General features: G+C 33.1%; 5 protein-coding genes and 1 long non-coding RNA gene across 10 annotated transcripts; 5 read left to right on the plus strand and 1 right to left on the minus strand.

The window, feature by feature from the left end:
• The first annotated feature begins 979 nt into the window (after positions 1 to 979).
• LOC107644804 (putative F-box protein At5g60060) lies at positions 980 to 3768 on the plus strand. 2 transcript variants are annotated; one of them, XM_016348727.3, is made up of 2 exons: positions 980 to 1338; positions 2363 to 3768. In XM_016348727.3, the coding sequence occupies exon 2, from the start codon at positions 2377 to 2379 to the stop codon at positions 3580 to 3582; it is 1206 nt and encodes a 401-aa protein (XP_016204213.1). In that variant the 5' UTR covers positions 980 to 1338; positions 2363 to 2376; the 3' UTR covers positions 3583 to 3768. The 2 variants fall into 2 exon arrangements, with proteins under 2 accessions (XP_016204213.1, XP_016204214.1); XM_016348728.3 differs by having other exon boundaries at positions 983 to 1331.
• Positions 3769 to 7960: 4192 nt separating this feature from the next.
• Positions 7961 to 8788, plus strand: LOC148566369 (putative methyltransferase PMT15). The gene is made up of 3 exons (XM_088488990.1): positions 7961 to 8232; positions 8324 to 8401; positions 8545 to 8788. The coding sequence occupies exons 1-3, from the start codon at positions 7961 to 7963 to the stop codon at positions 8786 to 8788; spliced, it is 594 nt and encodes a 197-aa protein (XP_088345116.1).
• A 482-nt stretch (positions 8789 to 9270) lies between these two features.
• Positions 9271 to 11623, plus strand: LOC148566370 (uncharacterized). 2 transcript variants are annotated; one of them, XR_015883770.1, is made up of 3 exons: positions 9271 to 9576; positions 9656 to 9751; positions 11532 to 11623. It is a non-coding gene; the product is annotated as an uncharacterized LOC148566370 (long non-coding RNA). The 2 variants fall into 2 exon arrangements; XR_015883769.1 differs by having other exon boundaries at positions 9659 to 9751.
• Positions 11624 to 15137: 3514 nt separating this feature from the next.
• LOC107641515 (protein MEN-8-like) lies at positions 15138 to 15437 on the plus strand. Its single transcript, XM_016345002.3, has one exon. It carries the CDS (start codon positions 15138 to 15140, stop codon positions 15435 to 15437), a length of 300 nt encoding a protein of 99 aa, XP_016200488.2.
• Positions 15438 to 17929: 2492 nt separating this feature from the next.
• Positions 17930 to 22952, plus strand: LOC107644807 (protein IQ-DOMAIN 24). Its single transcript, XM_016348732.3, has 4 exons — positions 17930 to 18664; positions 21378 to 21575; positions 21863 to 21931; positions 22019 to 22952. The coding sequence occupies exons 1-4, from the start codon at positions 18305 to 18307 to the stop codon at positions 22700 to 22702; spliced, it is 1311 nt and encodes a 436-aa protein (XP_016204218.1). The 5' UTR covers positions 17930 to 18304; the 3' UTR covers positions 22703 to 22952.
• A 116-nt stretch (positions 22953 to 23068) lies between these two features.
• LOC107644808 (cytoplasmic tRNA 2-thiolation protein 1) lies at positions 23069 to 25828 on the minus strand. 3 transcript variants are annotated; one of them, XM_016348733.3, is made up of 7 exons: positions 25642 to 25828; positions 24372 to 24965; positions 24206 to 24298; positions 24040 to 24080; positions 23886 to 23952; positions 23675 to 23786; positions 23069 to 23363 (listed from the first exon to the last, which is right to left on the minus strand). In XM_016348733.3, exons 2-7 carry the CDS (start codon positions 24947 to 24949, stop codon positions 23202 to 23204), a joined length of 1053 nt encoding a protein of 350 aa, XP_016204219.1. In that variant the 5' UTR covers positions 24950 to 24965; positions 25642 to 25828; the 3' UTR covers positions 23069 to 23201. The 3 variants fall into 3 exon arrangements, with proteins under 3 accessions (XP_016204219.1, XP_016204221.1, XP_016204220.1); XM_016348735.3 differs by having other exon boundaries at positions 24372 to 24960; positions 25642 to 25822; XM_016348734.3 differs by having other exon boundaries at positions 24372 to 24968; positions 25642 to 25818.
• Positions 25829 to 25865: the final 37 nt, after the last annotated feature.

Raw genomic sequence — 25865 nt, forward strand, 5'->3', positions numbered from 1 at the left:
ATATATATATATATATACTTAACAATATGATGGTTGTGAGTATCATGTTTTTTCTTGATGAGGGGGCTCGAACTCTAACTTCAACATTTCAGAAAAATTTTGAAACTCAAGCGGTTCGGTCGAACTGGTCTTATTGAGTTTGATCAATTTTAACCGGTTTACTCTAAATTTGACCGGTTCATATCGATTCGTTGTTTTATTCGGTCAAATTATCGGGTTAGACTGGCTTAGGATCCGGTTTACCAAAAAAATTTTTGGTCGAACCGACCGATCCAGTTTTACTAACAATGGTGTCACCAACTCACCATACTTAGTAGGGTTGACAGCTTGGAATTCCCCTACAACATGCTGTCTTTTATTTATAATGATGATATAGGATAGGATAGGATATAGGATATAGGATGTTCACTTTCCCTTTTCGATTTCACGTTTTGTTCGTTTCTCGTGATTATTGGGAGATCTCTTTTGCTTTGTTGGGTCCTTATAATATCAATATAGACACCTGTTTCGTTCTATTTCTATTAATGAAATATCATTGATTTTGAAAAAAAAAAAATTATTTTTGTTATATTAGATTAATTTAATTAGAGTTGGTTAATAAAAAAATTTAGATGTATAATATTATTAAGTTTATATTATTTAAATTTTAAATTTAAATTCTAAAATAAAAAAATTAATAAAATAAGAAATTAATTATAATTAATTTTGTAACTTTTATAAAATATTTATTTAACTATCTTAATTTAAAAGTGATTAATTTTTTTATTTTACTATTTTGTCAACTTCATTTTAAAAGATATTAATTTCTAAATTTTAAAAGTTAATTTTATAATTTTTATGAGTTAATATTTAAATTTTGTTTAATTTATCTTCTTTTGTAATAAATTTTAAATTTAAAAAAATATATTTTTATATTTTTTAAATTAAATAATTCAAAACACATGTATATATCTTTGAGCAACCGAAATCAAACCGACATCTTTCTTTGCAAATCTTTGAAACGGCGCCGTTTTTTTTTTCTTCAAAAAGAAAACCCAGCGCATAACACCCCTACCCCCAACCCTTTTTCACTCTCTCGCACCCAGCAGAAAACCCTAATCTTCTCTTCGAATACGAAGAACAGCCACCATCCTTCTCTCCCTTCTCTCTCTGTCGCCCTCTCTGTCCGAGCTCTCTCTGTCGCTGCTCCTCGCCGTGGGTAGTCGCCGCTTCTCTGCTCCTCGCCGTGGGTCGTCGCCGCTTTTCCCCTCCTCCCCGTGCGTCGTTTCTGCTTCTCCCCTCATCGCCGGCGTGGAGTCTCTAGTCTCTGCTTCAACCCTCTCAGGTCTCAGGTCTCAGGTCTCAGTCTCTAACTCTCCCTGATTCTATCTCCCTGACTCTATCCCTCTAAAATTTGAAATTTATTCTAAACATGCATATGATGTATTATTGAAGATTCTGCTGAATTTTGAGATATTAATGTTTTGAATTTTTATTTGAATTGAGTCCGTTGATATTGAATTAATTCTGCTGAGATTGAGTTATAAATTCAATTGTTTAATTTATTAATTCTGCTGAGATTGATTTTTAAATTCAATATGTTAAATTTGTTTTGGTTGTTTAATTTATTAATTCTGCTGAGATTTATTTTTAAATCCAATATGTTAAATTTGTTTTGGTGAATTGTTGTTTTGCTGTTATTGATTCAAAATGAAAACATTGCCACAATTCTGAATTGAATTTCCTATATGGCTTCATTTGATTTGGTTGAATTATGCTTATGATTTCGTTGGATATATGATTTGGTTGAACTATGGTTATGATTCTTTGATGCAGCACAGAGTGACTTTTTTCTAGGGTTTGGTTTTGACGATTATTATGAGTACTTGTTTGGACGTCATTATTTTGAAAAAAAATTTTTTTTTTCAATAAAAAAAAGAAATAAAAAAAAGATTTTTTTATTTTTTAACGTATTTGACAAATTTAGTAAAAGTAAAAGCTACTAGAAAAATAAAAAAAATCTTTTTTGAAAAGTGGTAATTTACATCTTTTTTTTAAAAGATCTTTTTTTCCTTAAAAAAAAGGGATGTTTTTCATGTAATAAATAAACAAAGACGTACTTTTATATCGTTATATCCAAACATAATTGATAGATAAAAAGATCTTTTTGCATGAAATATCCAAACATAAAATTATTTTTACTTTTCCATAAAATCTTTTAAAAATAAATAACTCAAAAAAAAGATATTTTTTAGAAGTTCACCCAAACAAGCTCTGAATCCTTTTTCGTGTTTGTAGTTTTATTTGTGGGTGGGAGTGAATTGACGTTTATTTTCTATGAATTTTCAAATTCTTGGATCTGACTCTTTGTAACTCAACATAGCTCGAGTCAGAGACATGGACGAGATTAATCGATGGGCAGACATCGATGAAAATTTGTTGAAAGAAATTTCAAAACGGTTCCATGCCTACGATGATTACATCCAACTTCGATTGGTTTGCAAAGAGTGGAGCTTGAAACTTCCAAAGATTCCCAATGGAAACAAAATTCCGTGGTTATTGTTACCTGACGAAACTGTCAAGAATCATTCATACGAAGACGAGGAGATTTATCATCTCATGCAATTAGCTGCTGCAGATGATGAAACTCTTGATACTTGCGCCCTTGAAGAGAAAGATATTTACCATGTCAAGCTGCCAGAGATGCAGTCGGACAACAAGTTCATCCGCGGTTCTGGTCATGGATGGTTTATTGTCCAATCCATATCTGATGGCACTATGCAAATGTTAAATCCATTTACAAATCGTAGATCGTATCTTCCTCCAGTCTCAGCTTTTCCCGATATAATTGATTACCAGCCTGATAATCATGGGGATGAATACACACTGTGGGATTTTCGTGACATTAGGAGCACCATGGAAAGAGATTTAGTGCATAGACGCCATGTTTATAAGGTTATTATAAACTCATCTCCTGAGCATGACATTGAAAATTTTATGGCGGTAGTGATATTCGGACCTAACCGGAGACTGGCCTTTTACAAGCCTGGCAATATGAGATGGGTAGAATTTCCGACAAGAGATAAGAGGTTTGATGATGTAATATTTTTCCAAGAAAAGATATATGCCATAAACAATTACGGGCAGCTATATGAATTTGATACAAAGACAAGAGCAGGGCTCAAGGGAGGAATCCATGAAACCAGACCTCCATCTAAAATTTTCTTAAGCCCTCTCAGGCATAAATATCTTATTGGGTGCCCCAATGGAAGCTTATTGATGTTGGTAAGACATATAGAGAAAAAAGGCAAAGAATTTGAAACTTCTAAATTCGATATCTATGAGTTAAAAAGAAACAGGAAAAAATGGTCAACATTAGATAATTTAGGTAATTATATACTAGTGATTGGATTTAATTCTTCTGTTCAAATTCCTGTGCCTTATCTAAGCAAAGGAAATCAGATTTGGTTTACGGATAACCTATCATTATATTACGGTCCTGTTGCTCAAGATATCGGCATCTTTGACTTGGACCATGGAAGTTTCCAGAGAGTATTGTTAGCGGTGAAGTTCCTTTGTCCTCCTGTTTGGTTGTTGCCCTAATTCATACTCTTTAAGCTTTTGTCTTTGTACTTTAATCTTGTCAAATTTCAAGTCTCTTAATTTATTTAGACGATTTGTTATATATCCTTGAATATTAGGTCTTCAAATTCTAACTGTACCATTCTCCATGTATGTTGAATATATGTTTTCAAATTATTATTAAAGCACTAGTTTGTGCGTTATTCAGATTTAGATTTAATTTAGAGAATTATTAGAGGGCGAGTATAATTTTATTAATTTTAGCCAACATTTGTAATGAAATGAAAATGCCGGACTTGGTTAATCTGGTGTATAACTTTTTTGAGGGATGCTAGAGTGAGAGATTCAACATTTATTGTTTTAAAAAACTCTCATGTCTTGTATTTTAATAAATGTCCTTTCAAAATTCATTTGGTATATGTCAAACCAGATGATGTGAGGAGTTATTTTTATGGAATATCAAATAAGGGGTTGTATGTACCATTACAAGTCTCATGAACCGAGATATTAAGTGTGTGTGATATTAAGTGTGTGTTTGGATTATAGTTTACACTTAGGTGTTTGGATTATAGTTTATAAATAGAAATTTGCATAAAATTGATTTTGTAAACTTGATTTTATAAAAAAGTAAGTTTGTATTAAGGTGATTTATGTTTAGTAATCTTTATATGAAAAGTAAGTTTGTGTTAAGGTGTTAAGGTTATTTATGATTTTCTTTTTGTTTGTTCATCTCAAAGTTGTTAGTATTCTTTTGTATCTTTCTTCATTACTTTTCATTAAATGCAAATTCAACTTGTGTAGAACATACACCTAATTCAGGAGTAAAGTAACCATTGTCATGTTTTGCTCAATAATTCAAGGGTTTGAGCACCTAATCCAACTTGCTTTTTAATTGGCTCTGTTATCAGTACTTTGTCATCAACTTTTAGGGAGGAGTCATAATTACAAATAGCCCTATAAAAGTAATGCATGCTAGATCCACAAGTCTTTTGTGCAAGAATATTTTAAATTTTGAGTATATACTTAAAGGTGAATTCTATGATGTAGAAGAAAGATTTTTTCTATACCTATATATTTGTGTTGTCAAAAAAGGTTATGAGACAAGTGTGTAGAGAGAGAATGTAGTTAAAGATAATCTATTCATAGTAACTGATACTCTGACAGACTTCATATGTTACATCAATATCACGTGATGGTGGTATATAAAAGAAGCTACTTAATTGTGTTTGTTATGATTAATTATTAAAAATGATATTGGGCTTGGTTGTAGTTGTGTTTTTAGTTTAAACTATTTTGAGAAAATAAAAATAAATTTTGATTGTGGATTAACCTATTGTTAAGCTTGCAAAAGGACTATATGTATTCATTAAAGTAACTCCACTAAACTTGCATAAAATTCAGACTCTCTTTTTTCATGAATTAATTTCTTTTATTCACATATGAAAAATTAAACTTAACTCCCAAATATTTATTAATAACTACTTATTTTAATATGTATATATAATTATATATCCATATATAAATATATATTTAATTATTTATATATAAATAAATTAATATTTTTTTCAAATTATATATTACTAATCGTAGAATCAAAGTAATGTGATTAAGTGTAATTTACTTAAATGTGATTAAAAAATAATTGAATAACTATGTACAGTAAAAGATTGATATTAGTGAAGGATAAAATTAAAATTTATTTCTATGTATCGTTTTTGTCCCCAATATTTTCGTCCTATTTAAATCCCCAACGTTTTAAAATCGTCTCAATTTTATTCTGTCATCAATTTCGTTAACATATTTTTAGCGGTAGGACAACATTGAGTCAATTTTGAAACGTTAAAGATTTAAATAAGATGATTCAAACGTTAGGGACAATTTTAAAACTTACTCCAAATGTTAAAGATAAAAACGATACTCTACTCTTATTTTTAATATCAAAATGCTTCATTCAACAAAATCGTAGAAGCTAGACTCTGTTTAGTCAATATTTTAGAATAGAAATATAAAAAAAAAATTGAAGGACAAACAAAATTTTAGAAGAAATAAATTATAAATGCAGGCGTAGATAGATAAATATTATTTAGAATTAAATAAATTTCAGTATTTATTTATTAATTATTACTATCAATGGAGGCGTGTGCTGTTGATTAGGGGTGCACATGACCTGGTCCGGCTCGAAAGTTTGGCCCAGTTTCGAATATTTTAGGGGCTAATTTGGTGTGATTTCATCGGGTTTAGGGCCGCGTAAGGGTCTCAAAAATAGACCCGATCATTATTTCGGGTCGGGTCCGGGCCATAATTCGGGTCACCCGAAGTCGGCCCGGTGACCCGGTCATCATATACAATTAATATTTTGTGTTATTAGTGATGTATCATGACTATTCTTATGTGGAATTTAAGTATTGTAAACCTTAATATTTTGTGTTATTAGTCATTATAAGACTATAAGTTAATGTTTTATGTTTAGAATGCATAAGACTTTAGACTAATGCATAATATTGTGTTATTTGTATTGATTTAAATATTTAGTATTATTAGACAATATTAGTATTGACTGTGGTTTTGCTTTAGTATTGATTGTGGTTATGCTTTAATTTTGAAGAAGGGTTGGTTCTTGTTATATTTTTCTAAGTAAATTTTACCATGTTAAATAATGGTTGGAGTCTTGTAAATTTGGATATTTTTACATGTTAGCTTACAAGAAGGTATCAACGTAATGTAATGTTAACGGCCCAGTTTTTACTCGGTATAATTGTGGCCTAAAAGTGTATTGGTTTCATCGGGTCTAGGGTCGGGTTCGGGTCTAATAAATAGAGCCGGTGTATGTTTCGGGTCGGGTCTGAATCACATCACATCCGGCTTCACCCGGCCCATGTGCACCTCTATTGTTGATCGCATTGATTCGAACATAATTTCTACATACATCTACATGTACTCGGTTGTGTGGAGTACTACGGTGTCGTTGGTGTCTTTTGAATGTATTGAATGACATGCAACCGATAGGTTTAGACGACAGTTCGGTTTCGTTCAGGGAGTTACTCATCAGGAACGGAATCTAGACAAGGCACACGGAGAAGTCTTGACTGGTCCTAAAAATCTTAATTGTGCCACAGCCACGACTCATTTATTTTTGGTGATGAGTGGACAAATATTATTATCTTAAACTTGACTAAATAAACACTTTTACAAATGTCAATTGAGTATATTTTCACATGTCACTTAACTATTTGATCCATCCATCAATATCAACTATTACAAAATTCTAATCCTTCTTATAAATATAGACAATTACGTACCTGCACTCATATATTCCGAAAACTCCGGAGCATGCATAGCTTCCAAATTCAAAACTCGCATGAAAGATGACTCCTCAAACGGCACTTTGTTTGCGAGTGCATTTGTCACGTCTGTCACATTTGGAGCCACAGTGCCGTCGCCTTGATCTTCATCTCCGTTTGGACCAACAACTTTGTAATTGCTTTCAAACTCTTTCTCAATGTCACTATTATAATCTTCCCGTACAATATTTCGGTCGGCTTCAGATTGTTCGAATTCAATGTACAATTCGATGAACGAGATTTGAGAACGACTTTCAATATACATTGCAAACATCTCTTGGATACTCGCTTCGTCTGTTATATATTTGGTTTGAAATTGAAAGAATCCACCAAATACTAGTATGGGATATCTGTATTTTATATTTTTCTTGACATCTTCGAATCTATCTTCTTACAAATCACATCTTTGAGCTCTTTAAATGAGATTATGAAGGGAATAACAACATCTAACAGATCTTCACAAATAAATTTTACTCTTTCAGATGTTTGTAATAAAATCTGACCAAAACAATACACTTTCAAAAGGACTCTATCATCCATTTCTCTTACTCACTTAAACAGAAACAGAAACTTCACTATCAATTTTTTTTTCTTCATACCCAACAAGAGAAATACAGGAGCATAAAAAAGAAGAGCAAGCCGAAGAAGAAGAAGATTGAATATGATAAGTTGTTTACGCGTTAGACACATTCATATATATATATATATCGGACCCAACGATTAGTTTAAATTCATTAAAAAAAATATATAATAATCAATTCGGACCGTCCGATTTAGTTTTTGGAAAATAAAAAAAAATATTACATATACAAAACAGACGGTCCGATTAGCTTTCATCAAAATTTAAATCTCCCTTCTATTGAAAACGGACCCTCCGATTTGTTTACAAAATTTTTCACTCAAAAAAATCGAATGGTCCGATTTCTTCACACCAAAACGCAGCAAAAGCTGTCCCACATATTTGTCTAACACCTCCAACATCCATAACGAAGCACAACGCATACTCAGCTTCCATAACTAAAAAATTCAGCCAACAGCCACCCCCACCAAGGATTTAAATGGAGACCATAAAAGGGGTTACACCTTCAACCTTCATAAAGGACAATCAATTATGGAAGAAAAGGATATCATATTACAAGAAAGTTAACAGTCAGCTAGGTAAAGCTGGGAGATACAGAAACCTTCTTGACATGAATGCTTACTTGGGTGGATTTGCTGCTTCTCTTGTTGAGTACCCTGTTTGGGTCATGAATGTGGTTCCTGTTCAAGCCAAGGTTGACACACTTGGAGCAATTTATGAAAGGGGATTGATTGGAACATACCATAATTGGTTAGCACAACATTGTTTTTTCCTTATCTCCTTAACATAATGTTCTCTTCTTCATTGTCTAAATTGCTTGTGGCCTAAACTTATGTTGCAGGTGTGAAGCAATGTCCACTTATCCTAGAACTTATGATTTAATTCATGCTGATTCAGTCTTCAGCCTTTACAACCAAAGGTATTTATATATTCAATTCAATATCATATACACTATATAACACATAGTTGTCCCTTTTTAACAAATGATCTTGGAAATATGGCTCATTGTTTGAAGTAATCTTAACAGATTCAAGTACTGATTAACCTACTTGTATGTTGCAGATGTGAATTAGAAGACATTCTACTAGAAATGGATAGGATTCTTAGGCCAGAAGGAAGTGTAATAATCAGAGATGATGTTGATATATTAGTAAAAGTAAAGAGTATAGTCAACGGTTTAAATTGGGAAAGTCAAATTGTTGACCATGAAGTTGGGCCTCTTGAAAGAGAGAAACTTTTATTTGCTGTGAAGAATTATTGGACAGCTCCTAAAGCTTCAAACAGTAGTTCGTTAAATATTAATTAAGGTCTTTTTAGTTTTTAAAGCCTCCTTTAATTTCTTTTCTCTAGTGAGTTTCTTTTTGTTTGCTCAAAGTTGTTAGTATTCTTTTGTATCTTTCTTTATTACTTTTCATTAAATGCAAATTCAAAGTGTGCAGAACATACACCTAATTCAGGAGTAAAGTAACCATTGTCATGTTTTGCTCAATAATTCAAGGGTTTGAGTACCTAATCCAACATGCTTTTTAATTGGCTCTGTTATCATTACTTTGTCATCAACTTGTAGGGATTGAGCAAATAGCTTGCTCTGTCACGTGTTCTGTTGCTTATTCTGCTTCAGTTAGTTTGTTGCTTACTCTGTTTTAGTTAGTTTATTAGTCTAATAAGCTGTGATTCAATTTTTCTGTTAGAGTTAGCGGACCCTGCTGACTCAGCAGAAGCTTCTAGACCAATATTCAGTTATTCAGTTTGTTACAATTCACACATGTTTTCAGCCCCATTCGTCTTTTTCTCCTCTCTCTGAATTCTCTTTGAGGCCTGTACCTTTCACTCACCTTCCAAATTTCAAATTCTCTCTCGTGCTCGAGTATATAGTCTCGAATTGGCATGTCTGATGAAGACGGAGGTGTGGAAGACGGAGGTGTGAAAAATCAAGCCCCATTGTCTGAGTGCGTTAATTGTTACACCAAATTCACCAGAAATATCGATTTGGAGATTCATTCAGATCAAGCACATTTCAAGTTTGGATTCATTTGTATCAATTGTAGGAATCGATTTGAAACCGATGCCTCACACGATCAACACAAAAATGAAGTTACATTCGTTTCTTTCTAATTTTTGTTCAGTTCTTTTCTTTTCCAACTGTAACGAAATCTTACTTGTTCGTTTTCAGTAGGGATCCGTTTAGCAGCCACCGCAACGGAGGGCCGAGCTTCATCAACACCGCCACCGTTGATATTGAACGCACTTTGGTGGATTTTAAATCCAGGTTCGTTTCTTTTCAGACTTTCTTTAATTATCCGCACTTTTACGTATTCTTTCTAATATAAAAAACTAGTGTAGAAAGTAGAAACCGCACTTCGCACGAGTCACGTAAATAATTTATTTTATTATATTTATAAATTATTTACTTATGAAAAGAGAGATTTTTAATTTTATATTGGATTTATAATAATGTTTTTTAATAACATGTAAATTTGTGTGTTTTTTTTTCATACAGAAATCACAACTTCAAAAGGTCCGATTTGTAAATTTTAATTTTTTAAAATGTTTAAAATGCAAAACCTATTTTTTTTATTTGTGACCTTTAGAAAACTTATTTTTCGATTTGTGAATTTTAATTTTTTTTTAATTTTTAACTCAACAAATCGAACTCTTTAATTTGTAATTATTTTCATATTAAATTAAAATACATCACTTCTCCATAACTGAAAATAATATAACAATAATTTTTATATAAAAAAATTAGCCACAAAAAGATTATTACATATTTGTGAGAAAAATTAATTTACTTAGTATATAGATATACTAATTAATATTCAATCAGATTACTTAATAATTTTTTTAATAATTTCTAATTTAAGATAGATAATACATACTTAATTGATCATTTTTAAAGGAAAGAACATATATTTTAACAAATATTATATTTAAATTTAAATTATCCTTTCTTACAAAGCAATTACCTAAACTACTTCACAACTCTCATATAAAAAATTTACAAATTTAATAAATATCAATGTTTATATATAAAAGTATATTAATTAAAATCGCAAAATAGCAATAAAATCTTTTTAAAAAATTTAAGACAAATTCTTATTACACGCTATTTAATCTTTTCAAAATATAGAATGCATTGAGTGATTTTTTTGTATAATATTCATAAGAGGTTAAAAATTATAAATGCTCCTTTTATAACAAAAAATCATGAAATTTAATGTCTCATACTAAATTCATGTTATTTCACAAACTACTATAACCAATTTATTTTATATGTATAAAATACCAATATTGATATTTGATACAAAATGAATGAGGTCTCAAATAGAAAAAGGCTTGAAAAGAATTGAGTTTAAATACAAATCATTATAATTGCATTTCATTGGTTGACCATACAAAAATAATTAATGTATTTATTCACCAAGATATCCAAGAAAAAAAAAAAAGACAGGATCCAAATATCTTTTACAAATATCTCACAAAAGAATTAATTGAGAAAAAATAGTAAATTAAGTGTCACATTTTTTTGTCTAATAAATTTCAATAAACATTCATTTCTCTATTTAGATTAAATTTCAATTCTTGTTTACAAATTTCTTATTTTCATCCTTACTAAGTGTAATTTAAAGGAATAAAGCAAAAGGAATGATGTCAACCTTCCAAAGTTTTTTCACAATTTTATGTTTATATGACTATAGTAAATCAATTTGCGAATAGAATATGTAGCTTTCTTGAAATTCCGATTTTGAAAAGAGATAGCAAAGGCGTTCCACCAACTTTTTAAATTCTCTTTCATCTAAATGAAAATGACACGATATGAAGAATATATATTAAATTATAATTCAAACTAATAATTAGTTATGCATGATAAACGAAAATAATAAGTAACATATATGATATACAGCATGACATACATATATGTAGTACAAACTATTACAGTGGTGTTAGAAGTTAGGACCAGACTTTTGTTTTTTGTTTTATATTTTATTTTTTTTCCCACAAACTATTACAGTGGTGTAAATTGCTTTTGGCCTAATCTTATGTTGCAGGTGCGAAGTAATGTCCACTTATCCTAGAACTTATGATTTAAGGGTTTTTTACTTAAATAAATTGTTTGCATTTTAAAATTACCTGATTCCCCTAAAACAGATTTTGCAACGTGATTATCCTTTTTGTATTATTATATAAATCGTCCTAGGGTGCAAAGGGTTATATAAAACATGAATCATCTCACCCTAGGACGATTAATACATGAACTTGTGAGGCAAAGTAAGAGTAAATCGTGGCAGGGCTTCTTGGGTTAGAAGTAGAGCATAAATCGTCCCAGGGTAGTAGGTTTTACGTGTTAATGGGCTAAACCAAACTGGGCTGCCACGATTTATGTGTTATTGAGACCCTCAGGAGCCTGGGACGATTTATGTGTTACTTTGTAACCCTCAAAGGGATGGAACGATTTATGCCCAAGTTATAACCCTAAGGACTCAAGTCAACGGGTTAACAGTTCAACCGGAAATTCACCGGTTGAACCGATTGACCTGGTGCAATATAATTAAAAAATAAAATATATTAAAAATTTTCAAATTTAAAATTTAAATACATATTTTCACTAATAATCCAACTTCAACTTTTTTAAAAAAATTTGAAACTCAAGCGGTTCGGTCGAACCGGTCTTATCGAGTGATATCAGTTTAAACCATTTCATTCCGGGTTTGACCATATCCAACCGGTTCGTTTCCTCATCCGGTCAGATCATCAGATTGGACCGGCTCAGAACCCCATTGCCCGGTTTTTCTCTCGAACCGGTTCGGTCCGGTCCAGTTCGATCCAGTCCTGTTCGGTCCGGTTCGGTTCGGTCCAGTCCGGTCCGAACTCAATAGTAAAATCAGCAAATTTCATGGGATTCTACCGTCAGAACCATCACCCTATCATGAGCGAATTCCATAATCTATTAAGAACACTAATTTCTAACATCTTATACTAAACCAAAAACTAACTAAATCACTATACATGGTATCCGACAACGTCTTAATAAAAAAATATTCTAAGATGCATATTCACCCTATACAATATCATCCAACATACTATATCATCCAAAATTTAAAAACATTAGAAAATTTAAAATCTTACCTCTTGATCGATAAATCCAGCAACATGCGCAATGCCGTTTAGGCGGTACATATCTCCTTGGTTCGCGGCCATTACCACCGCCGGTGAGATCCCCCAACTCCACCAACCGGCCGCCGACGGCCCACTGCCACCACCCCCGGTGCCACTCAAACGCCTCTGCCCACCACCAGCTGCACCTCCGCCACCGGCTGGTCCCACCCCCGAAAACAGTTCTCCCTCCAAACTTCCTCTCCGGTCAAATATGGTGGCTCCAAGACCTCCCTCCAATCTGATGATCTGACCAGATGAGGGAACGAACCGGTTGGGTATGGTCAAACCCAGAATGAAATGGTTTAAACTGATATCACTCGATAAGACCGGTTCGACCGAACCGCTTGAGTTTCAAATTTTTTTAAAAAAGTTGAAGTTGGATTATTAGTGAAAATATGTATTTAAATTTTAAATTTGAAAATTTTTAATATATTTTATTTTTTAATTATATTGCACCAGGTCAATCGGTTCAACCGATGAATTTCCGGTTGAACCGTTAACCCGTTGACTTGAGTCCTTAGGGTTATAACTTGGGCATAAATCGTCCCAGCCCTTTGAGTGTTACAAAGTAACACATAAATCGTCCCAGGCTCCTGAGGGTCTCAATAACTCATAAATCGTAGCAGCCCAGTTTGGTTTAGCCCATTAACACGTAAAACCTACTACCCTGGGACGATTTATACTCTACTTCTAACCCAAGAAGCCCTGCCACGATTTACTCTTACTTTGCCTCACAAGTTCATGCATTAATCGTCCTAGGGTGAGATGATTCATGTTTTATATAACCCTTTGCACCCTAGAACGATTTATATAATAATACAAAAAGGATAATCACGTTGCAGAATCTGTTTTAGGGGAACCAGGTAATTTTGAAATGCAAACAATTTATTTAAGTAAAAAACCCTATGATTTAATTCATGCTGATTCAGTCTTCAGCCTTTACAACCAAAGGTATTTATATATTCAATTCAATATCATATACACTATATAACACATACTTGTCCCTTTTTAACAAATGATCTTGGAAATATGGCTCATTGTTTGAAGTAATCTAACAGATTCAAGTACGGATTAACCTACTTGTATGTTGCAGATGTGAATTAGAAGACATTCTGCTAGAAATGGATAGGATTCTTAGGCCAGAAGGAAGTGTAATAATCAGAGATGATGTTGATATATTAGTAAAAGTAAAGAGTATAGTCAACGGTTTGAATTGGGAAAGTCAAATTGTTGACCATGAAGATGGGCCTCTTAAAAGAGAGAAACTTTTATTTACTGTGAAGAATTATTGGACAGCTCCTAAAGCTTCAAACAGTAGTTAGTTAAATATTAATTAAGGTCTTTTTAGTTTTTAAAGCATCCTTTAATTTCTTTTCTCTAGTGCTTTTCTTTTTGTTTGTTCATCTCAAAGTTGTTAGTATTCTGTTGTATCTTTTTTCATTACTTTTCATTAAATGCAAATTCAAAGTGTGCAGAACATACACCTAATTCAGGAGTAAAGTAACCATTGTCATGTTTTGCTCAATAATTCAAGGGTTTGAGCACCTAATCCAACATGCTTTTTAATTGGCTCTGTTATCATTACTTTATCATCAACTTTTAGGGAGCAGTCATAATTACAAATAGCCCTATAAAAGTAATGCATGCTAGATCCACAAGTCTTTTGTGGAAGAATATTTTAAATTTTTAAATATTCATTTATAATCCATTGCTGAAAACTTTCTTGCAGATTTTAAATATTTCTGTGTGGTAATGATTACTTAAAATTACATGGTTAACTTAATAAAACACCTACAAAAACGGTTCATATAAATTAGTGTTCCCTCATTCCATGTGTATTTAATTTTAAATTAGAATTCAACAAATATACATTGTATAATAGACCTTAACTGTAGTAACATTTAAGAAGTATTAAGAGCTAGATTAGTGGAATGATAGATAAACTCGTCATATTCTCAATTATTCTATTTTTAAAATTAATATGGAATAAGCAAAATTGAATATCGATGGCAAAAACAAAAAGAACACTTGAAAAGAAAGATGATTGATTCCTAAATCCTAACTCAATGCCATTTTAAACTAATAATGATTAAATATACAAATAATTAATTACACTTTATCTTCGTTTTTCGTTTAGTATTAAAAAAAAGATGTTCAGAAAAATTATTATATTAGAAGTCTATATCATGCCACAAAACCTACCATGAAAACACCAATGTTGTAGCCAGTAAGTTATAACTCAAATGGCATAGTCTTTCCATACTCAATTAAGACGTTGCGGGTTTGAGTCTTCTATCTTTGGTAATAAAAAAAAAAAAAAAAAACACCAATGTTGTATGTTTTGAATTGTGTAACTGAATATCCTCTTAGGTAGGTGACTCATGAAACATAACACCAATGTTTAATTAACTTGCAAACTTAACACTATAAATTGAGACATGAAATCCCATTAATTAAGAGTCAGAAGGAGAGAAAGCAATTAATAAGCTAACCTAGGCATGGAATCAATGAAGTGTTTGTTGTCTCTAAAGTCACAAATGGCATTGATGTTGATGTTGGTTGTGGCGACAGGAGGAATGGCTAAGGCACAGAGTCAGAGAGGTACATGCTCGAACGAGCTGAGTAACCTAAACGTTTGTGCACCGTTTGTGGTGCCTGGTTCATCCAACACAAACCCAAATGCTGGGTGCTGCAATGCTCTCGGATCTGTTGACACTGAATGTCTTTGCAGCACTATTAGGATTGGTTCTCAATTGCGCTCTAAGTGTAATCTTCCAACCCTTGGTTGCGCCAATTAATTAACTCACTCTCTCTCTCTAATAAGGTATCTACATATTCTTACTCTATTTTAATTTACTTCTTTATAATAAGACTTTAATTTTTTTGATATATCTCACTCATGTCTCGTGTATTTTGTAGGTGCGAATTAGTGCATATGAAGATGCATGCATGCAATGAGATGAATAATAATTATAAGAGAGAATTAATAATGCTGAAGACTCTTGACAATGTCTTTTTTTTTTTTTAAATTTGATTTTTGCTGAAGTTTTCGTTCTGAATCTGAGCCATTTAGATTATTATGAAGATAAATGTCTCCAGCAATTGCACACTTTGTTAGAAACATAATACATTATGGGAAACAATGCAATAATATATGATTTCCATATCAATATGATTTGGGATCGATAATTATTTGCATGTGATGAGCGCATTCTCTCAATGACGCAACCAAATGAAACGAAATATGATAAAAAAAAAAATCATATCGGTGACCATATGATAACTTATTTTTTATTTTAATTTGTAAATCATAATTCCTAATTTTAAACTCTCAAAAAATAGGTTAAAAGTTTAATTGAAAATTGATTCCTATATTTATTCTTTAGAATTTTCGGCAAACTTTAGAACCAAATGACTCATAGGTTACAATAGCGTATTCAAACTCTCTCTCTCTGTGAAGGAATACCTTCATCAAAAAATAAATTAATAAAATAAAACCATATATATATACTTTATCATAATTACTATATCAACTGAACTGCCTTCAATTAGTTTAATATACTTTTTTTTTTATAGATCTCCCAAATCAACAAGTTAAAAATTAATCTGTTGCGGATATAGACTTCATTTAAAGGTATATTGCTGGACAATAGATTACTACATATAATAATAGGTGAAATTCGAATTCTTAATACTTATTATATATATATATTTTTTGGTAATTTATACATTGTTATTAACTTATTATTATTAACGAAGGATAATAATAAGAATATTATTAACAAAGAAAAAACTGAAGGTATATACGAGCATTGGAGCATGACAAAAAATCATTTTTTTTTGTCTGTTTTTTTTTTTCACGAGTTTTTGGTCTATTTTATTTGGGTCATTAAACAAATGGATTGAAAAATAGCTTATTTTCTAATCAAAGTAGGGTATGTGAGGTTGTTCCTGGAAGAAGCATTGGGTCCAATATTAAATACCATGTTAGGCCCCCTCAATGTTTAACTTAAGGGAGGAGTACAATTTAAGGGTCTAGTACATGAAAAACTAGTGCAATTCCATGCTCTGCAAAGTTGTACCTGTGGGGCTATGCCACATTTAGATTCCTTATGATTTAGGGTGTCACAAATTTCAACCAAGAAATGGGAAGCCATTAATGACCGAAGAATAGAAGCCATTTATTTTCTCCACTCCTAATGTTTCAATGAACATAAAGAAGATTTCTGTAATCTTTTATCCAACAAGTTAAGATAGTTTCTTCTTGTACCTTTTGAAGGACTATACTATAACATCATTTATGAAAAATGTAATAAGAAGTAAAATAATAGAATAAATAAATAAATAAAACAAGAGTAAGCAATCAATGAGATATTTTATTTCATTTATTAAAATAATCAAAGGTATAAGTATGGTACATAAAATAACATTAGGGAATTAGCATTTTAGCAATGATAATAAGATGGGCTGTGACATATATAAACATTGACATAATTATTGTTGTTTTGGGAAATGATAAAACTGACCCAACCCAAAAACAAAACTATACTAATTCTTCCACATATATTTTTTATCATATTGAAAGTATTATTTGGAAATTTCCTTGTTGGGACAGGGGGATGCTACATCTTGATGGATGAGTGCACTGTACAAAAATTGGACCCTGACTTAATACTTATTTGTTGTTTTTCATGAATTTAATGTGTGTAGGTCCGGTTCTTCTACCACCCTAAATAGCCCCACTTACGCCATGACAATTGAAGTATTCATCAAGTTTAATTGTCAATTGCATGAGCAAGAAAAGTTGGATTTTCAATTACTACTCTGCAATGAATTAAAAGTCCACTCTTGATATATTAAAAGCTTTCATCTTCTTTCTTTGATGTGTGTGTATATATATATGATGGTGATGATTTTGATGGGTTTGACCTTTTTACTCTACCAATTCACAACATTGTAGTATATTTTAATATAAGGTTTAAATTAATGTTGCTTAAATTTAAAATATGAGAATGTTGGACAATTCAGTATGGATGTAACTATAAAGCCTTTCGGCTATAGACCTGGGTAGACTCTAAATTTATCATAGTTGAGACTAGGGAGTAGATTAAGACTTTTTCATTGTCCATTAAACTTTCAAGTGCTAGTTTTACAATGAACCAAAAGAAACACTAGTATTTTATTAGATTCACTTAATTTACGTTAAACTATAGTATTATTACTATTCAAGTGACATGTTTCTTGCCAATTGGATTTGTTTGATTATTCCTTATGCTTATTTGGAAGGAATGAAGTATAACACATATAAAGCCTATTATTGCTTTACTCCATTACTATTCAATTTTGATATCAGCATTCAGCACAGTAAATTCCCAATTCAAACAGCGCGTGGCACCAAACTCTTATAATAGCGCGTGGGCTTACACCATTGAACATGATACCACTTCCCAAATCCAAATCTCTGCAAAAAGAAAACACACAAAACTCCATATAAGAGTTCCACACTTCCCCAAACTCTTCTATCTCCAATCTCCTTGTCCTCCAAAAAAGTAAATAATCTTTCATTCTAAAATCTAAATTCTTTTCGTTTACTTGCTTCCTTCTCTCTCTCTTTCTCAGTCAAAATTTTCTACTAATGAGCTGAGAGTGGAAAACACATATCATTATGGGGTTTCTCCGGCGACTCTTCGGCGGCGGAGGAAAGAAGAACCACCACCATACTCCGCCGCCGGGAAAGGAAAAACGGAGCTGGAGCTTTGTGAAACAAAGCACCAGAGACAACAAATCCAACAACAATAACGGCTATGACAACTTCACCGACAACTTGGACCCCAACAGGCACGCCATCGCCGTCGCCGCCGCAACCGCCGCCGTAGCTGAGGCAGCTCTCGCAGCCGCACATGCCGCAGCAGAGGTTGTCAGGCTCACCAGCGGCGGCGGGGCCGCCACGCCGGCGCAGGTTCAACTCCGGCTGGCGGAGGAAATCGCCGCCGTGAAAATACAGTCGGCGTTCCGTGGTTACTTGGTAAATTTCAGCTTTTATTTTTTTTACCAGAATGTCCTCGGAATCATGAACATAGAATAATGTTGTTATGCTGAGTTTTTTCTTGTTTTTTCTTTGCATGGTTTTCTGGATTCACCTCTTCTTCTTTTTCAAAATAATATTTATTATTATTATTATTATTATATTATTATTATTTTTTTTTACTAAAGATAGGAGACTCGAACCCACAATCTCTTAATTGAGTATCGAGAGACTATGACATTTGAGCTATAACTCATTGGAATTATTATTATTATTATTATTATTATTATTATTATGTGTTCTTAGCGGGACTACTAATTTCAAACATATTGACACACTCTGTGAATCATGATGTATGCTCACTTTTCGTTTGTTAATCAATTTTTTAATTGAAGGGAGTTTCTAATTATTATTAGTATAATCGTATTTTATATATTTTTTAAACTGTTTCTCTGTGGCTGCGATAATCAAATTTCAAAATGTCACATCTATCTTCGTTTTTCCGAATATTATTATTATCTTGGGAGAAAGTTAATGGACCCAAAGTTAATAATTACCTGCTTCGGAGAAAGTTAAAATCTTATACCAAATTCTCTTAATTGTTGATGTTTGTTAGATAAGAGTTTTTATTTTCTGAGAAGAAATCTAGTATCCAATTATTTTCGATTAACATTCAATCAACTTTATTTTTACTTTTCATTTCTTGATTATTAGTTTTAAAAAAAATGGTTGATTTCTTAGGCAGGCCCTTAATTTCCTTCAGAAATTGCTGGTTAAAAATACATAATAAGTAAAAGTGTTTTTATAGAAATTTATTTTTTTAAAAAATTGTGTTACTAATCACTTTTTTTAATATATATTCTTAAGCAATATGCTTTGAATAAAACTTTTGTTGATGGTTGGATTCTGGAAAGTTCATTTTGTTTGTCCGCGCTTTCGGATGCGCCGACAAATTTTGTGCATGTTATCATTTCAATATATTTGGTCATCAAACTACGTTTTTCTCTTATTATTATTATATAAAACATTGGTTTATCTTATCATGTGGTGATGAAGTTAACCCTTGTCCAAAGATAATACTAATTGTTGTAAGATGAGCATTGGTAGGAATTGAAGTGAAGTAAGGTCTCTTTCTGAAAAGGGACCACAGTTAATGAAGACTAGTAGTGCTTAATTTATCTTAATTTTTTTTTCATTAAATGAAATCACAGTATTGAGTGCCACATGTATTGTTGTCACATGCTAGCTGCATTATTTCGTGTATTGTGTTTTTGTTCTGCCCTGTGTCCTGTACTTGGGAGTTGGGACCCCATTGTAAGTGATGTTGGTCCTCATGGTTTTACAGTGAGAAATGGGAAGAGAGTAGTACTAGACTACTAGTATTAGGATTGTGTGATAGAAATCTAGGAATTATATGATTCATTCATACCAAAAGGGCTTGTAGAGTAGGTGAAGCCAATAAAATCTAACTGGGAAAAATGGGAGCCTTGTGTGTGAATATTGTCATCTTAGTTAAGATTGGCCCCACATACTTGGCTACTTATGATACTTTACTTTCCTTTTGCCAAATTAGAATGTCCCTTTGTACCCAAAAATAACACCCAACTTGTAGTGGCCCTCCATGCGCCAACCCATGCATCATCATCCATGTCTTAGGTGCTAGCTAGCTACTTTATTGTATAAAAGAGTGAAGTGATGCAAATATTATTTCTCTTTTACTAATTACTAAAAGAGTGAAGTGTTAAAATAGTATTGAAAGATAAGGAAAATCGATCCATGAAAAATTGAATATTTGTCTGATTTATACGCAAAGTTTTAATTATCTAACAAAATAATCCTGTCAAAAAGTCAAATTATTGATCGGATGAATATGTCAACCAGAATTCATTTTTGGAACATATTTGACAAATACATTCGGCCTTTTATGTGTTATTTTTGGTCTTTTACTCATAAGTGAATGTAAGAATAGGAGATTCACGTGCATGATGGTAACTACTAACTACCGTTCATTTTGGTTGGGTAAGGGGTATGAAAAGGTTATGATTTGTGATTTGTGAACAAGTTGTTTCTTGTCATTTGACAAGTGAAAACCAAAAGGGTTTACTAATTTACTTACTTTTTTGAAGGGGGGAAAAAGTTGATGTTCTAACCTTCACGTGAAACTTGAACGAAGTAAACACTTGTTAAGGATACTATTATAGTAACATGTTAGGCTGTAAAGCATTACTTTCTTTTCTTATAGTGTTCAAACATAGCAAGGCTACTATGTTAATTAACCTTAGTTATTTATATATGTCTTCTCCTTTTGCCATCATGCTCATTATTTCGTGTCATGTCAAGGTGGGGAATGTGACACAAGGAATGATATATCAATAAGGGGTGACTTTACACTATGTATTTGTGTTTCTTAATCATTACCTCCATAACCCCCTAACCCACCATTCTCTCTCTAATGTCCTTTTCCTTTGCTTTTAATATTCTATACCTTTTTGACATTCCATGCTTATCTATAGTACCCTATCTTGTATATCTTATTATTGTTTTAGACTCATGGTAGTGATCTCACAAATGGGAATCATAATATTTAATTTGGACAACCCTCTTCTACCAGCTCTTTTGATATATATTTAATTAAAATATGATATTGTTAATCCTATACTTAATTTGCCTAATTCAGTTATTCATTTCTTCTTGGATCTTTTGAATGTTGAAGGCAAGGAGGGCATTGAGAGCACTTAAAGCATTGGTGAAGTTACAAGCACTGGTGAGAGGCCACATTGTGAGGAAGCAGAGTGCGGATATGCTGAGGCGCATGCAAACTTTGGTGCGCCTCCAGGCTCGTGCACGTGCGAGTCGCGTGCACTTGTCTGACAACATGCCTTCTTTCAAGTCTTCACTTTCTCATTACCCTGTAAGCCTAAACATGTTTATTTATTTATTTATAATTATTCTTAATTTGTTGTCCTTTTTCTTATCTTAACAAGCTGTTGCTAACTTGTTTATGTTATCCTTAACTCCTTAACAATGTACTTTACTTTATGCCCTGTCACAAACTGCATGTTTCAAACAAAGGTTAATGTAAAATTTGGCTTTTAGGTTGGAATGTGCGTATCTTTTGAGATGAGAACTACTATGCAAAGAATAGCTTATGATTATATCACAATCTGTCAGGTTTTTCATTTTCATGATTAATTGCAGGTTCCTGAAGAGTATGAGTATCCACTTCGTGCCTATAGTACGAAATTTGATGGATCTTCTATCCTCAAGGTACAAAAATTTATAGGGAACTCTAAGTAACCAAAAGTTTTCTATTGTACTACTTTAGAATGATGAATTGGCCATTTTGACTTGCAGAGATGTTGTTCCAATTCAAATTTTAGGGACATTGAGTTAGAGAGAGCCCGATTCGGTTCCAGTTGGTTAGACAGTTGGATGGAACAAAGTGCGTGGAGCCAAACTGGCAATGCTTCAAAGAAAAACGGGCACATAGATGACGAGAAGAGTGACAAGATTCTTGAAGTTGATACTTGGAAGCCACACATGAATTCCCACAATAACAGTAGCAGCTCATTCAAGGCACCACAACATTATTTCGCTCCAGATTACAGCGACAACTTTCTCATGGCATATGAATCTCCATCGAAACGTTCCTCGAAAGCGCTAAATACAAGTTTCTCATCTAGGGAAGTGTTGCCCTTAGGTTCTCCTAGATTCCACAAAGGAAAAGAAGTGGTGATGGCTTCAAGAACCGCAGAGAATAGTCCCCAAGCATTTTCGGCCTCATCTAGGCTCAGTAATGGTGGAAGGAGAGGCCCTTTCACACCAACAAAGAGCGAGTGTTCTTGGGGTTTCTTCAATGGATATACTAGTCACCCAAGCTACATGGCTAACACTGAATCTTCAAGAGCTAAGGTTAGGTCACAAAGTGCTCCAAGGCAAAGGCTTGAGTTTGAGAGATATGGTTCAACAAGAAGGAGTTTTCAGAATCCTTGGGATGCAAGGCCTAACCCAAGTTCTACCTCAAGCCAATTTAACTGAATTGGGAGTACCAAATTAAGATTATTCAAGTTTTATGGTGAATTTTATTATCTCTACCCTCTTTCTTCCCATTAAAAAAAAAAAAGAGAAGAGAAAAAAGAAGAAAGAAAGGAGAGGCATTGTTTTGTTTTGCTTTGGTTGGTTTTTATTTGTATGACAGTGGTTTTAGATTGTAAGTAGTTCAATAGTTGACTTGTACTCTTGTAGAAAAAAAAAATCCTCAAAAATGAACAAATAACTTTTTTTTTTACCAACCATCTCTCTTGCTTTCTTGATGATTGCCATTAATCTCGACACTCTTAACCAAAAACACTCGAATCATGTTCAAATTCTCTTCCAAAACTACGTATCATAGCCACCATGTAATTTTATGAAGGGATTATTAATCTATAATTTCAGATATGCAAGGCCTAACTTATAATCCTGTCCCCTTAGATACTTTTTCCATGCTCTTAATTTGTTCATTGATACATGATAAATTGTAGTCATATATGTAAAATTAGAAGTCTAGAGTTCCACATTGTTTACTCTCAATGGTCTTTCCACCATTCCTTTCATTTCTGTCCCCGGATGCACCAATGACACCATGACTTCGTCCAATTCCAAGCTTAGGCAAACCTCGATTCAATCCGTCAAGAAGGACACAAGCTTTACACCATTTCTGTACATGAAAAATATTGTCAATCAGCTGATAAAGTGAAAACCCAAACATCTAGGCAATCCAAATATGAAACAAACTGAAAATTGAATGTTAAAATATAAAAGGAAACAACTATATCTAACAGGTATATCTTTTTTGTGAAAGAAAGTTAGGCAGAGTGGAGGTTAGTCCATTCTATGATCAATCTATATCTTAGTACTTAAAATATCACAAAAAGAAACATCAGGTTTTGTTGAAATGCATCATTTATATATGAAACAAGTTTCCCTGAGATCTGATATTCATCCAATGGGGCACACTGAAGGTAATACCTGGCTAGAAATATAACCACACCGTTCACATGTTCCTTGCTCTGGCATTTTTGCAGTTGTAGATATCCTGAAATTCTCACCCGATCTAATGATGTCGAGAACCGCCCGAGGTCTACATTTCAAGAGGAAACCATTAATATTCCAATTTCAACACAAGAAAGAAAAAAAATAGCCTATCAAGCACGAGCAGCAACCTAGACAATAAACCCACCTGAGTCTTTCCAAATCTTTGATGAACTCTCGGGCAAAACCACGATAAGCATTTGGAGAATAGATGCCTGTGGGGTATTGAGAGAATATATAGTATTATGTTATAGAGTTTAATCGGAATGGTACTAACTATGATAGGGAATGATAAACATTACATTCAGTGGAAAAGTAGTCGAGCCTCTTGAAATATGCATACGTGAGAGACATCAAAGTGAGTCAAGGATTCGCAAATTTGCATTGCAGTTGGAGAAAGGTGACAAGAACCAACAAATATTTTTACGAATAAGATTAGCTTGTTCAACTAACTAACTAAAAGGATATATTACGATCTCCTTCTCGTATGTATACTTGAAAGGCTTGCACCTGGGAATGGGCCCATCTTCACCTGTGGTTATGGAAGTGCATCTACTCAATCTGATCACAAAGAGAGACAAGCATCACAACGACCGGCGTGAATTCAAAGGGAAAAGCTAAGATAAGAAGCTACCTAGCAATATCTCCTCTAAGTATATTCAAGAGAACTGTCTCTGCAATATCGTCGGCATTATGACCGGTAACGAGCTTATCTACTTTCAAGAGTGCAGCACCACGATCAAGGGCCTGCCGACGGAAGACACCACAGAAGGTACAATTATTCTTTTTACCAATGGTGGCAACAATTTCATCCATGGTCCAACCATAGAGGTCCTTGTAAGAGACAACCTTGAGAGGCAGTCCATACTGAATTTGGTTTCTGTGAACAGTTTCAAGGGAGTCATCACGGTAGCCGGTGATGCCCTCATCAACAGAGAGCAGGAAGAGATGGAGGCCATAGTCATGGGTTTGGTTAAGCTTAGCTAGCACATAGGCCAGGACTGTGGAGTCTTTGCCGCCTGAAGCACCGATTGCCACACGCTCCCCACGTGTGAAGAGGCCATTGGAGACAATGACTTGGTGAATCTCGTCCTCAAAGACCCGAAAGAAGCACTCCCTGCATAACTGTTGGAGGGTTTTCGGCCTTCTCAAGGCGGCCCTCCCACTGCACAGGCAACACAATCGCCCATTTCTCTCCCTTTCTTGTTCCATAGTCTCCACTTCTGTTCTACTTTCAACCAAAGAAATGTGTATTATCATGAGAAAGAGTAATTAATAAAGAGAAACTCTTGGTGGCCAGCAATCTTTAATAGTTTTAGTCATCATTTGACCAGCACAAATACTAAATTGTCTTTAACAAATAAATTTTATTAATTCATGTGGGCAAACTCTAAAAAATGTGGGTGCAAACTGTATTGATTCATGTGTGCAAACTCTGGTAAATATAGGTGCAAACTATATGCTTCTTATCTGCAAAATTCATGTAAATAAGGGTGCAAATTATTTCAGGCCAAGTGCTGGTAAAAAATGATAATATTTACTGATCATATACATTGCTCATTAATAAATTCAACAAAAACAGTTAAGTTAGTTGTTGAAAAATTTTATTCCCATATCTTATCCTCTAATAAATTTTACACCAGACAAATTAGGTTATCAGATTATGATTCTCCCCTTGTAAAAAAGTTGCTCCACATCATTACATACATCATACTGCACATGAACACTAACTCCTAAGGAGTTTGAGTAACATGATTTGCCTATAGAAGACAGAGGCTGAAATTGGATACTATAGATACTGCACATTATTACATACATCCCAATATAAAACATGGAACGAAGACAAACCTAGTCAGAAATTGGATACTATAGATACGAATTCATGAAGGAGAAGATGGTCTGACCTTGAATCGAAAAAGGAATGAAACGCAGTGTGTTGCTTTTGCTTCAGGATATTCAATAGCTTTGGATTTCTTCTTCGAGGCTGCTGGAGTATCCTTACTGTTATCTCTGTTTTCCGTGTCTCTACTCTCTACTGTTCTGAGAGAGTAAAGCGAGTTCCTTTGGTCCGTTCTATTTTCAATTTCATTACTTTTTTTTACAAATTATAAAAAATAAAAACAGAATT

This window comes from Arachis ipaensis, chromosome B5 (genome assembly GCF_059453495.1).
Source record: "Arachis ipaensis isolate K30076 ecotype BB chromosome B5, ASM5945349v1, whole genome shotgun sequence".
Classification (NCBI taxonomy): domain Eukaryota; kingdom Viridiplantae; phylum Streptophyta; class Magnoliopsida; order Fabales; family Fabaceae; genus Arachis; species Arachis ipaensis.

Bases quoted from the DNA above. Each gene is read 5' to 3' on its own strand.
- LOC148566369 (XM_088488990.1), top strand. From the start codon at position 7,961: ATGGAGACCATAAAAGGGGTTACACCTTCAACCTTCATAAAGGACAAT. The intron at 8,233-8,323 runs GTTAGCACAACA...CTTATGTTGCAG, and splicing joins ATTGGAACATACCATAATTG to GTGTGAAGCAATGTCCACTT. The intron at 8,402-8,544 runs GTATTTATATAT...TGTATGTTGCAG, and splicing joins TTCAGCCTTTACAACCAAAG to ATGTGAATTAGAAGACATTC.
- LOC107641515 (XM_016345002.3), top strand. From the start codon at position 15,138: ATGGAATCAATGAAGTGTTTGTTGTCTCTAAAGTCACAAATGGCATTG.
- LOC107644804 (XM_016348727.3), top strand. From the start codon at position 2,377: ATGGACGAGATTAATCGATGGGCAGACATCGATGAAAATTTGTTGAAA.
- LOC107644807 (XM_016348732.3), top strand. From the start codon at position 18,305: ATGGGGTTTCTCCGGCGACTCTTCGGCGGCGGAGGAAAGAAGAACCAC. The intron at 21,576-21,862 runs GTAAGCCTAAAC...GATTAATTGCAG, and splicing joins CTTCACTTTCTCATTACCCT to GTTCCTGAAGAGTATGAGTA. The intron at 21,932-22,018 runs GTACAAAAATTT...TTTGACTTGCAG, and splicing joins ATGGATCTTCTATCCTCAAG to AGATGTTGTTCCAATTCAAA.
- LOC107644808 (XM_016348733.3), bottom strand. From the start codon at position 24,949: ATGGAACAAGAAAGGGAGAGAAATGGGCGATTGTGTTGCCTGTGCAGT. The intron at 24,299-24,371 runs GTAGCTTCTTAT...CTTTGTGATCAG, and splicing joins CTTAGAGGAGATATTGCTAG to ATTGAGTAGATGCACTTCCA. The intron at 23,953-24,039 runs GTAATGTTTATC...AATACCCCACAG, and splicing joins CGACTACTTTTCCACTGAAT to GCATCTATTCTCCAAATGCT.